Here is a 13469-nt window from a genome sequence, read left to right as displayed (position 1 = left end):
TAAGTCTCCCAAGCCCCCGCACTGAGCATGCTCAGACAAACCTGCTTCTGGATCTCAGGCAGTTTAGCAGTCATCTGCACATGGAAGGATGAGAAGTGACATGAAGAGTGGGAGGCCATGGAGCTGACAGTGTGAGGCAAAGCCAAAAGCTGCTTTTTACTAGACCCACACAAAAACTAACACCCACACACAAAAATACATACTGGCTCACAAAAACATATACAGTAAGGAAGCAAACGTGTCTTGGCTGTAACATGTTCTTCAACAGTCAAGAAGAAGTTGCAAGTTGCAAAGTAAATTTGAAGTTTATCCTTTTTTGCAAAGGATGATGAATGCTCCATGTTGAAATAAGTAAACAAGGTGGATTCTACAGCCATGCTAGCAGCCCTCTGAGGCTGTACTGAGGTAAAGTGGTGCTTTGAACTAAATGCTCACTTCAGCATGTTATCATGCTCCAGATGCAGACCTAGAAAGGTGCCGTATAGGGAAGCATTGCCCCCCTTGTGATCTGACTGGGCATAAACCAAGTTTTGGACAAAAACAAACAAAACATTTTGCCTAGTGGTGGCATTATGAAAAGTTAGGGCATCACCAAAGTTATTGATCCATTTGGGACCATGAATTGTTCGACTGACATCCATTGTGCCATTCCACTAGCATGGCTAAAAATCACACGACAAAGAAACCAGAAATGAAAAGACATGTCAGTTAAAAAGGAATTGCAGCTGGCACAGTGAAGAAGTGCAGAGAAAGCAGAATCCACATAAAGATGAGTTTTACTTGTTCAGCACACCGTGTTGAAGGTAAAACATAAATCATCAAAGCTTTTTTTTAGCACTAACATCAGAATGGGACAATAAGACACAAAATGGTGCTGCTATTAAAACAACAGTTTTGATTTGCTGTAGTTTAATTTGACCAACTGGCAAACCACAAAATTCACTCTCAGTTCGACAAGCGGAAGACATTTGTTAAATTATCCATGGAAACCTAGGTCCGCTGGGGACAATTAGGACGTGTGACTTAACAAAAACCAGCCAGCACTCCAATGGAATCATTGGCAGTAATATGCAACCTCACAGTTGCTCAAATGTTGTACAGAAAAAAGGATATTTTTTTTACGCTGCACACTCCACCACCCACCTTACCTCCTACTCACTTATATAATGTACTCGTATTGCATATTATTATTATATTATGACAATAAGTAAATATACATATAATTTATATAAAAAAAAACAAGGAACTCTTTTCCTTATTGTATGTTCTTCTATCATCTCTTTCCTGGTCTGCTTGATCTTTGTACCGAGGAGAGATTCGGAAACATCTCCACTTTCACTATAAACCTTCACAAAATTTAACTTTAGCCATTTTTCTACTCCCAATTTCCAAATCCGATTCTCTCTTTTGAACAGTAAGATTTACTAGGGCTTTTTTTTAGAATTTTATTAATTTATTTTTAACGGATCATTTAATCTGTTAATCCAACCCTTTGTTGTCATACAATGGCATGAGTGCTGTCTTGTACCTGATCAAAAAACAATATGATGCCACTGTATCTGCTAAGAACCTTGCAGAAGTACAATGTTTCCTTCTTCCCTGTGGTATAATCTTATATGCACAGTTTAGACCATGCATTTAACATAGAGACAGAAGAAGGACTTGGGAAGTCGACATATTATTTCTAGAGGGCAAGTCTGCAAAGTGAAAACTGGTTTATACCGCTCTCTGGTGGACAGACATTAAGAGAACAGAACAAATACTCTCCTGTTCTTATTGAAGAAGGCTGCAGTGTGCCCCTTAAGGACACTGCAGACTCAGAAACATATCTGTGCACATTGCAAATATTCTCAGCTGATCGGGTTGAACATATTGAAATGTATTAAGAGGCACTAGCTGCACCATGGCCAGATGAACTCCAAATAAAAAGCCTACTGCTGCATCTAACAAGTTCACTTTAACAGTGTCATGCTTTGTGGAGGCAGAGGAGTGCTTTTGTGATCGTGAGTCAACTGCAATTTTCTGAGGAAGCCAACTGTAGCGATTTTGTCAAATGCTCTCTCTGAAGTAAAAAAGGGAAGAGGTGGTGATACTTGGGGCTGGATTACCGGCAAAGATGACAACTTCTCCATGGAGCTCGCAAGCGCCATTGTATTTTACTTGCAGATCAGTCTGGTAACGTGCGACGGAGAAAATTTGGAGCCGTTTGCCAAGAGAACGTCCAATCAGGGTTGATTTTGACAAGGGATTAAGTGTGACGCAACAAGAAACGACTGTTCAGTGTAAACAATATGGCGCATGCTATAGAGCAAGTTTTATCATTTTATCATTGATTGAATGGTTTATCCAATCAGCAACCAGCATTTTCACCCCGTCCCAGAAGATCTCCAAACGAGAGTTCACAGATGGTTAGGCTGAGCAAATGAGAATCAAGTGAATCAGTCCATCTGTGGGAGTAATGTTACGGACCCAGGCCCTCAGGGATCCCAAAGTATTGTGTGCAGTAAGTGTGTTTGTGGTGGTCCTGTCTTGTCTACCTGTCTTGTAGAAGAGCCCTGTGTCAAATCTCTATGGTGCATACTCCATCTTGCACATAACTAGAGAGCCCCCAATCCCCCACTTTCCCTTTGTCACTCTGCTCAGTGCACTGCTCCAACTTCTTCTCTGAAGGTAGAAAAGTTCCTAAGTTAGTACTACAGCATCATTTGTGGCCGTACATAATGTATAAAAGTAGGCAGGACTGTCTGAGGTGTGGTGGTGAGGTGCTTGCTGTTCTCCATAAATATATTAAGTGTTTCTTTGAAACTGGCACATAAGCTGTTATTGTGATGCTGTTTGCACTTTCTGGTGTGCGATGTCTTATATTGTAATCCCACTGATTATAGTGACAGACCTCTCCCTATTTGTTTTAACCCTGCAGTTCATCTCAAATATTGTCTATAAAAAAAATTATGTTTGCAGCTGTAACTGATACAGAAATGTCAATCCTAAAAGCAGGATCCATTATTTCCTGAAACACTGTAAACACTGTACATCTGTCTGGTTGAATTGTCTGTGTTTCATTAACAGGGATAAACACTTTTTTGCACACAGACACACACCAAAACAATAATAATACAAATATTGACATTGAGATAAAAAAAAATGCTGCTCTCTGTGCAGCAGGTGGGACTTTATTTATCTTTGTGCTATTAAATGTAACATGGGAAATGATAAATTAAGAATAAACAGAGATAACCACATTGAAATTGAGAGACTCAACGTCACAGATCACGGTAGGAAGCGCGGTCACCGGGCCTTTTATAACTAATGAGGCAAGAACAATATTGGATTAGCCCACTTCTGAGCCGGCAATACATTTTCATAAAAGACATGACGCAGATGGAACCATTGTGAATCCACCTCTTAACTCGGTTTTAACATTGTTACAAATGAATTTAGTCCTATTATGTATAACAATAAGTCATAGTTCAACCATGTGGCTTGACTATCTTGGGATGATGGCAATCCGTGATGGATCCTTTTATTATTCACATTATTCCTTTTGTTCTCTATTTTTCTGGGATTCAGTCCAGGTTCAGCAGCACTTGTGTATCATTAAACATTTACAGAGGTACAGAAACCCGACTGATAAGGTTTACATATGTAGAGCCTATTTCTGAATAGAACCATTATTAATTCATTTGAAACCAGAACTAATGCCTTACGTCACAGATGTTTATACATATGTAATAATAATAATAATAATAATAATAATAATAATGATAATGATAATGATAATGATAATGATAATGATAACAATATGTGTGTGTATCTTCTTATTATCTTATGTGTGTAATATGTATGCAACTAATATTTTGAACTACAATTTTATTGTTTTATTTTAAAGGGACATTCTGTATAATTCACAAAAAAAGATGTCAAAAAGTGAAAAATATTGCAAAAGCTGAATTGCAAACCCTCATGCATTTGACAGGACAGGATTTTAAAGCTCCAAAAGCTTCTGGATGAAATGAATAAAAGTGCCTATTTTGTTGAATAGTTGAAACAGCAGGCTGCATGGTCGGCGGCAGTTGTTAGAGCTGATGGTGTTTGGAGCGAGAACACGGATGCATCATTTGTTAAATGTCACAGTAAGGTGTTTTGCGGGGTGACCTCTAGTTCACCTGGTGGAGTGTGTGCCCCATGTAGGCTGTGTCCTTGGCAACGGCCCAGATTCAAATTTGGGTTAATAAATAGACGTTAAAAAATGCATTGATATAAATTAAACACAACAATAAACTTTTTTGTAAATAACATTTGACTATGGAGACATTTGGTGCGTGACAAGTATTGGCATTTATGTAAATGTATTAAAGGGGCCGTAATCTTCATACAGCTTTTACTATTCCCCAACTCATCAAATACAGACGGTTTGCCATGGTCATCGGCGTGTAATACCGACACAAGGGGTCGGACTTAAATTTTTTTGTTTACATCCATAGAGTATTTAATTCTAAAAGGAATAGGGCAGTTCAATACTATTCTCATAATGTCTGTGTGCAAAGTATGAAGTCGAAGCCATGAGACAATTAGCCTAGCTTAGCATGAAGACTGGAAGAAGGAACAGAGGGAACAGGAACAGCTAGCCTGGATGTGTGCAGAGTAAAAAAAAAAAGTGCCATCAGCAACTCTAAGGCTTGGTAATGAGCATGGGATATCTTGTTTGATCAATACACAAACAGAAGTATGAAAACAACAATTTGTCACAGTGAATTACATGCTGTTACTATTTCTAGAGACTCCGGGAAGTCACTTTGCCAATTGTGATGTAATTTCCTACTTACTGCAGCATGTAAACATCCTATTCCTTTTTTTTTTTTTTGGTTTTCCATGTCTGCACAAAGTCAGATTTACATTTAGGAAAGCCATAGAACTTCCTCTGTTGGATTACAACAAGTTTTATAGAGGAAACTCTTTCACCACCATGTCGCTGCACATGCAACACATGAACTCTGAGGGACCTTTATATGTAAGATGTACCGCACATGACCAGGGATAAGATTACAATTTCATCCTCAATTCAGAGGACTCAGCAGCATTAAATGCTATTACTCCTCTGCCACTTGACCTGAATAAAAGTCAATACATTTAATTACTCCCACTTTACATGTCACTGTGTAGCTGCTGGCTTGATTGCCTCTCGTTTCAGACCTTATATATATACGTGATGTGCCATTTAATGTCTCCTCCTCAGAAGCATCCCCTCTTCTGCAAGGTTGAGGCAAGACATAATTTCAAATGTTCTATATTAAAGTTATCTTTCTACACATTGCTCATCTTTGTAGGTGTAGATGTACATCTGCATCTACATTGCTCAAATTTGCAAGAGTCAGTGGGTTGCAGTGTAAACGTTCAACTGTTGATGTCTTTTCCAGCAACATAAAGGTAGAAATAATTTAATGCATGTTGATTTTATTGTACTTAGTCAATGTCCAGAAGGGGTGTGAACAGACATTTTGAGGGGCTGTTGCCTTGTACCTTAAAAAAGAGCAAAAAAATAAATAACTGATCTATATATTTCTATGGAACATGCAAAAAGTAATAGAAATTTAGATGATACGGTGAATTCATTTGGTTTAACTAGCAATTATGCGATAGTAGTATTTATGCAACCACCACAACAGCAAAACAAAAAAAATGTTTTACTCCAAAGTGGAATCTCAGCCAGAGAAGGCCAATGGGTTGTCACTTAAGCGAATTTAGCCCAGCCTTGTGAAGATCCCTGGAGTCTTAAAATTAAGTCAGACTTGTAAGGAGCAGCTTCACTATGAAACAATATATGTAGGTTGATTGTGCAAGCAGTTTATGGAGGAGGTCAGGTGACATAGTATAAAGAGTACCAAAAGTTCACTCAGAGAGGAGTTGGATGGATGGATGGGTCAAACAAAGTACACTGCTTTGACCCAGGAGACTGCTGTTTCATAAGTTGACTTTTAAGGTAGCTAACCTAACAACTTTAGTACGTAAGGTCACGGATGTAACTAGTTCATGGACTTATGTCCTTAACAGACATAATCATTTTAAGACAAGCCATGAGCTTTTCCTAATCAAGTACTTTGGTTGCCTAAACCTAGCCAAGGAGTTCCATTTCACAACGTTAATCATGTGTTTAAAACTGTAACTGTTTCACAATTCTTAATAGAACAGTTATACTGTATATGTCGCTTTCGGAGTCACCGGCAAACAACCTCACCTGTCGTATAGGTATCAGGACGTGTTTGAATCAGACTTCATTAATGCAACCAGTCGTCATCATAACTCAGAGGGTTAGACTGTGTTGTAATAAGGCACAAGAAATAAAAATACACTTTTTAAATGGAATGCTTTTCGCATCATCTGGGGACATCGGCAAATCTCTGATGCTCTGTTCCATGGGGACATCTGCAACCATCGTTCATCTGAACACAATGCCCACACACACCATGATACAGACCTGGAATGAAAGCAGCAAAATATCCCTTTAAGGTCATCCTGCCTGAGTCAAATCAAGCATGCACATTTTGTGCATGTCAAATGAACATGCTGGTCACTTATTCACTTTCACTGGCAGGGTTAGAGGGAGAGAAAATAAACAATTTGCAAACATTTAACCACTTGTGTCTCCATGCAGCTTGCTGGGAAACTTACTGAGTGATCTATTCATTCCAGCTCTGCTCTGCCTGCCCGTCTCTGGAATTACATTGTTGTTTGCTTTATACACCTGACAATCCAGTACTGTGAATTTAATTGATTGTATCATTTGATTTAATCAAGAAAATATTGTATCCAGTACATTCACAAAAAAAGTTATGTCGATGATGCCTTGAGTTTGATACAAATTCTATTGTCTTTGGCACTTAACATCTATGTGACACTATAAATGGTTAGCTAATATGGTACTGTGAGTACTGGAGCAAGTTTGTAATTTACAACATTTTGCTGCTAGTCTACAGTCCAGCAGAAGTATGACGGATTCATGGCATTTCACCGCTCATCAGAGATAGCATTTCTCTCATGAAGGGTGAGGCTCTTCCCCTCAGTTTCTTTATTAACCATGTCTATGTTTTTCTCAGACTGTTGGGAAACCTTTTGTCCGTTAGTAAAGGTCAATCGTTTGTGCACAGACACATGAGTAAGCTGCAGTTTTCGGCGCAACGGTCCTCTGCAGCGAAGCAGCTCTCCATAGGCCCTGCGGAAATCCCTGTTGAAAGCTGGATACAGGATGGGGTTAAGAGCTGAGTTAAAATAGCCCAGCCACAGGACCACAGAATTAAGTGTATTAGGGGGGTTTGTCTTTTTCTTTATGCCCATGCAGGTGAAGAAGGTGAAGTAGGGGAACCAGCAGATGACAAAGGCTCCCAGCACAGCTGCCACGGTCACTGTAGCTTTGTGCTCTCGAGCTATGGCTGCAGTTGATGCTGTGCGTGCAAATGATGGAGTGACAGCACGAATACGCCGCACCTGAAAAGAGCGGTTAAGGAAAGGTTAGAGAGACAGCAAATGAGATGAGCTCACTCACTGATCTGCTGATAAAGGATTTTATTCAGCAACAAGTGAATCTGTGAATGTGCATATTTCGTCATGATTTCCCTCAGACAGATTTAAAAAAAAGTACCACATCAGTAACTGCCTTAAGTTATGACCTTTTATATCTAACCTCAACACAAAATGAAAATAAACACTGACCTGTTCTCGTGCCACTCTGAATATGCAAAGATACATTCCACACATAAGCAGCAGAGGCAGATAAAATGAGCCAAAGGCATAAATGAGAACATAGTTGTTATTCCATTCAAACTGGCAGTAGTGTCCCTCCTTGTCCTCATCCTCCATGCCCCAGTCCAAGTGCTGCACTCTGTAGTCCGCTGTATTCCAGCCCAGGTGGATGGGCACAAAGGACACAGCCAGTGACAAGGCCCAGATGGCGATCATGGCCAGTGTCACCCTCAGAGGGGTTACTCTCCGGGAGTAACTAAGGGGAGCTGAAATGGCCAGGTATCGGTCCACACTAATGGCCAGCAGGGTCAGGATGGAAGATGTACACAGCATGACATCCAGTGAGATGTAGATGTTACAGAGGGCTCCTCCAAGGGGCCATTTTCCACTTCGTAGTTCCACAGTGGCAGTCAAGGGCAGCACCAGCAGGCCTAGCAGGAGATCTGTCACTGCCAGGGATACCACAAAGCAGTTAGCGATGCGCCACAGTCGACGGCTGAGCCCCACAGCCAAACATACCAGCACGTTCCCACCAATGGTCAGAATGATAAAAGAAACCAGAACCAGCCAGCGGAGAGCAGTGGAGATCATGGTGACCTCCTCCTCAGGCTATGGGTCACTGAGACAGTGCTGCTGTTGGTATCTCAGTAGAAAATGTTTATACGGGCTCATCCACTGCCGGTTAACTTTTTCATCAGACAATTCTTTACACGGCTCCTTTGTATGAAGGTAATCAGGTTTAGAAGTAGACCACAGTTCCCAGCCATTTCTTTTTCCAGAAGGCTGAAAACAACTTCCCTGGTGAAGAACAAGAACAACGGTTATCACTTGAAAATTTACATCAGCACATGAAATTTTATTATTTGTGTATTTCAAAGAAAATGATGTTATGTCATTTCATGACAGAGTCTAAATGCAGCTGCCTGTTAAAGGTCAATTTACTAAACATGGTAAATGAGCACACGACTCACAGAAAAATAATTCAATAAGGGCATGTATTCAAATCCTGACTTTGCAGCCTGTATAGTAATGGGCAAATTATAGTCTCCCTACTTTGTGTTAATTATAAAGCAAAAAAACATATATAGACAATAGGTTACAGTAACATTTGGTTTAGGTGTAATATGCTAAATAAATCCACTTGATGTGCTGTGTCTTAAAATAGTCTGCCTTTTCAGTTTGCCTCCTTCAGGAAGTTAGTAACAAAAAAGGTCACTCCAGACATGAGCGCTCTAAGTGGTGGGATTTCAAAGGTAGGCATTATTTTTCTAAATAATATAGTTTCAGTATATAGTTACTGAATAGATTTATGTAACTTTATACATAAACAAAAAACCCAATATCGGTCAAATCTATATGTTTTAAAACATTCTCCACCAAACGGTTGATTTGTCCTTTTATGCTAAACGTAGTGTATTTTAGCGAAGCCAAGCCAATGTTATTAAAATTGATAATTTCTTACACGATAAAAAAGCAGAACAATTCTGATAATGCATTGTTGTTAATGCGGTGCATTTATTCATATGCATTCCATGTATGAATGACAACATTTTATGATTGTGAATTTGTTGTTGTGTTCTACTGTCTGAAATCATGCCCTAGCACACACTTTCCTTTATGGTAGAAGTTGTGAAAATGAGATAAAAAAAATAAAAAATATTTACTGTTAATTTCATATATTTAATCAATCAATTACTAAAAATATTTCATTATGATTTTTCACCATTTCTGAGGTATTTCCAGGGTACTGTAATGGTAAATATCTAAAATTAATATGTGGAAGTAATACTAGTACTGGTAATATTACTAATTCTATTGTAACAAATTGATGTATGTTAATATATTAACACATAACTTGGATTAAACAGTTCATATTTTCTGTTTTTCATTTTTATTTTATTGTTTTACATGTACCTAAATCGGAATCAACCATTTGATAGGGGCCTTTATTTTAAAAACTGGGGGTCTGCAAAGGAAGATGCAAAGGAAAAAAAATCATCAGTTAATAATAACTCTAAAATGAATTCCTTGATCTAAATAAATGTATTTATGTGAAGGTAAAATTATGCTAAGCTATTGTAAAAGATAATTTATAACCGTGTATGCATAACTTTATGTGTTGATCATTTTAGGTAATTTCCACTGACCATGTGATTCATTGCAGAGAACACATCTGAAGCAATTAAAACAATACATGTGGCTTAAACCAGCTTTCAGTTGAACTTTAGCCCTGTTACAGTTCCTGTTTCTGCAAATGTTATTTAACAGATATTTGTCTGTTACAGTTTATTTCTTATCACCAGTTTAATTTCAACCACAATTAGGATGTGATTTTTGGGCAAAATGCATGCTAACAAATGTTACTACGGTGTATTTGGTTACAGTTGTCTAAGCTGATTCCTATACAGTCTATAGTCTTAGCATCAGATGCAGGCACCCACATTTATTGAACTGAAATAAGAGATATATTAGCCACATTCACGCGGGGTTGTCTGGTATGTGGTGCTGTGTACACTGCAAAAACAAACTGTAAAAAAACGGTAAAACAACTGTCAGCAAATTTCGAGACGGATACCGTGAAATTACTGTAAATAACCATATTAAATTATAGTAAATTTAATGTAATTCTACTGATTCTGACTCTAAAATGTGCTTGTTTTTTTGTGATACAGTTATTTACCGTAATTTCACGGTATCCGTTTGGAAACTTTGCTGCCAGTCGTCTCTTTCAGGTAGTCCATCTCTATTTGACCACATTCTAAACACAAATAGGTGAATATATACTGTATATACACCTACATCCATCAAATCCATAAAGGAAATTATAAAAAATAGAATGAAACTTGAAGAGGTAAGCTGAGAAATACAATAAAAATGCACACCCTCTAAGTATATTAAATCACCGTTCATACTCATGTCAGCTATCACACACAATACTATCCTCTGATCTCCATAAAGTTGCTATGCACCCACAAATGAAATATATCAACATCCTAAACGTAGCCGTGATGCTAATGTGCTTTTGGTTCTGTTTAACACATCATCTGTTAATCATTTCCACATACTAACGAAAGTAAAATCCATTCTCATGTTAACAACACCAGTTGTATTATTCATTTTAAGGTTTAACAACATTGATGATGGCAAAGCTTTATGGCATTAGCTGACATTATACATCTTATATTTTAGCCCTTCCACTAATGGGACAGAGTCTATAGAGTGATACAGAAGCTTGTGTTCTAAACATGATATCTGCAGGGCTCAGGTTGGCTTGGAGATGCACATCAAACAAGTAATGAACATGGAAGATCAGCAGCACAGAGATGGATGAAGAGAATGTGCCTTTGTAAACACATGTTGAGGTCGGGGGAGTTGTCCCCTAGAGACGGGAACATTTACTTGGGAGAGAGAGCATTTGTGAAAGCGTGGGCTGCGCTATATTGTGCATCACTGTCAGGCTAATTTAAGTCAAGATCTTAAAAACAATCATAAAACATTCTGCCACAGTCCAAGGAGTAAAGTAAACAAACCCAAGCTCCGCAGTCTAAAAAAAAAAAGAGAGAGATTCCTGTGTTTCCAACCATATAAATCTTTTTTGAAAATGACATTTTATCAGCTACTTTGAGAGTGTTAAAGACATGTATAGATGAGTTTACATCCACAAGCAAAGCTACTTTCTCTTTTCAGCTAAATATTATACTCAAAATATGAGTATCCAGTAATCCATCTCTAACTGCCTTGGACTGCTGTTTGACCATGTATACATTCTGCATGTTTGATAGTGTTTTTAATTATCTATGTGCTTCCTTATTACAGTATGGCCATCTGATGAACTCCCATAAAAAATAGATGACATTGGGCGTAGACTGATAGTTCTCAAATTCTCTAATTAAGGTTTGATGATTATAAAGCAAAGGCAAAAGCAGACTCACAGTGACGTTAGGTTGAACTCTGTTTAAGAGACTAAAAAAGATCATCTACTCCTTTTTATATTGTTTTTTGTATCACTGTAAATATCACATCAGTCTCACAGGGTCACAAAAGTTACATGTTCAATGTGTTAACAGTACATAAATGCACAACAATGCAATCAAATGAGGATGATGTCATTATGGGTTATGGTCATTATTGTATCTCTGCATAGTTAAAAACGGTTGCATCTTAATGAATGATTTTATGGAACAATACTATGTCACCAACAGGTGCATGCTGCCTCTAAATGCTAAAAAGCTCATGTTGGGTCGTCCAACAGGGACTTTTACATCCATAAAGGAACTCTTACCCTCAGTGAGGTGTGTGTGCTGTTTTTTGCAATAATCCTGGATGTGACTGCAGAGCCTTGTTCAGCTCGAAACCTGTTGACTTTGAGGAGCGCAGTGGGACAAAGAGGCTGAGTGGACTGATTATGTTTTGTGAACGAAGGAGCAGAGAAGTAGAATCTCGAGCAGATGGCGACTTACATTGAATCACAGAACAGTCAGGTGAGTACAACAACACACTTACTGAAGTAGAACTGACATGCCCATTTAAAACAACATAGAAGAGAAATCACAGCGGTGGCCTTTTTTGATAAATTCCATTGCCATTGCAAAGAACTGTGAACATTGTAGCGGGCTAACTTCTGCATAAACTTCCATATAAACTGTTTTGCGGCAAGTCGCTGACTCACTGAGATGAGGTTTTACGACAATTGAGCAGTGGAGTAATACGAAGCATGGAGCTTTGAAATGAGGATTGCTGGATTTACTTGCTTCATATTTCTATTGGTATGTCATCTTGAAAACAGAGTTCCCAAATTAGAGTGATACACACTTTACTGCTTCACTGACTTGTATTGCCACTATAACAACAATCACCATTTTCTCTTGAACTAGTCAAGCAGTTCAATGTCTGTTCTACTTTCTATTAGAACATTCTATTACCCTGCTTTGAACACTTTTTAGGTCTGTTTCCATGTCGACTTTTTATTTATTGCTGGCCATTTTTGTTTAATTGCCTGCGTTTTGCCTCTTTGGTCTAAAGGGAGAAAGGCGTTGATCAGTACTCAGTTGTATGCACAGGCTGGAATTAGGTGGTGTCTATAGAAATGGAACTTAGTGTTGGTTTGGACATAAGGGCTCATGTTGCTGTTTCACCAGTGTGTATGTAGATATTTCATGCAATCTATTTTGTTACCCAAAGATATAGATATGGAGTTGTTTCTTTTTTATCTCCTATGTAGTTACCATAGTGTATGTCACTTTTTGTAAAATCCAGGGACACTCAAGCAATATTCTATAATAGGTATTGTTAACACAGATTATTGCAGTACCTCCAGCGTTATGACGCTTTTAAACAAAACAAACTGCTTGTATAAACTACAAACAAAAGGAAGTACGGATTACCAGATTCTTTTAACCGCTTTATCTTTTGTTTTATGATAGTGGTGACCTTATTCAGGGTCTTCCAAACACAATAACACCCTGCTGTTCTGCCAGGCATGATAACATGAAGTGTTTACAGAGGCAATGATAAAACAGCGGATATAAATTTCTAATGTTTAAGTTAGGGTGCAGGAAATTACGGGGATGTTCAAATAATGATTTCTATTTAACGAAGTGCAGGGTTCAAGAAGTTAAAAAAAAGTTCACCTAAAAATTTGGTGCATGTCATATACATGAAGTATATATGACATATGAAGGTTATGTCCAAGGGATTACTTTCAATTTGGGATACAGGGGGGCTTTTTTAAC

At 38.2% G+C, this 13469-nt stretch overlaps 1 protein-coding gene across 1 annotated transcript; it reads right to left on the bottom strand.

The window, feature by feature from the left end:
- Window positions 1-7005: 7005 nt before the first annotated feature.
- On the bottom strand, window positions 7006-8337 carry hrh2b (histamine receptor H2b; the record flags this gene model as incomplete). Its single annotated transcript, XM_083927317.1, has 2 exons — window positions 7708-8337; window positions 7006-7482 (listed from the first exon to the last, which is right to left on the bottom strand). The coding sequence occupies exons 1-2, from the start codon at window positions 8326-8328 to the stop codon at window positions 7006-7008; spliced, it is 1098 nt and encodes a 365-aa protein (XP_083783443.1). The 5' UTR covers window positions 8329-8337.
- Window positions 8338-13469: the final 5132 nt, after the last annotated feature.

The sequence above is a fragment of the Echiichthys vipera genome, assembly GCF_963691815.1.
Source record: "Echiichthys vipera genome assembly, chromosome: 14".
Classification (NCBI taxonomy): Eukaryota; Metazoa; Chordata; class Actinopteri; order Perciformes; family Trachinidae; genus Echiichthys; species Echiichthys vipera.
This window is presented reverse-complemented; position numbering and strand designations above follow the sequence as displayed.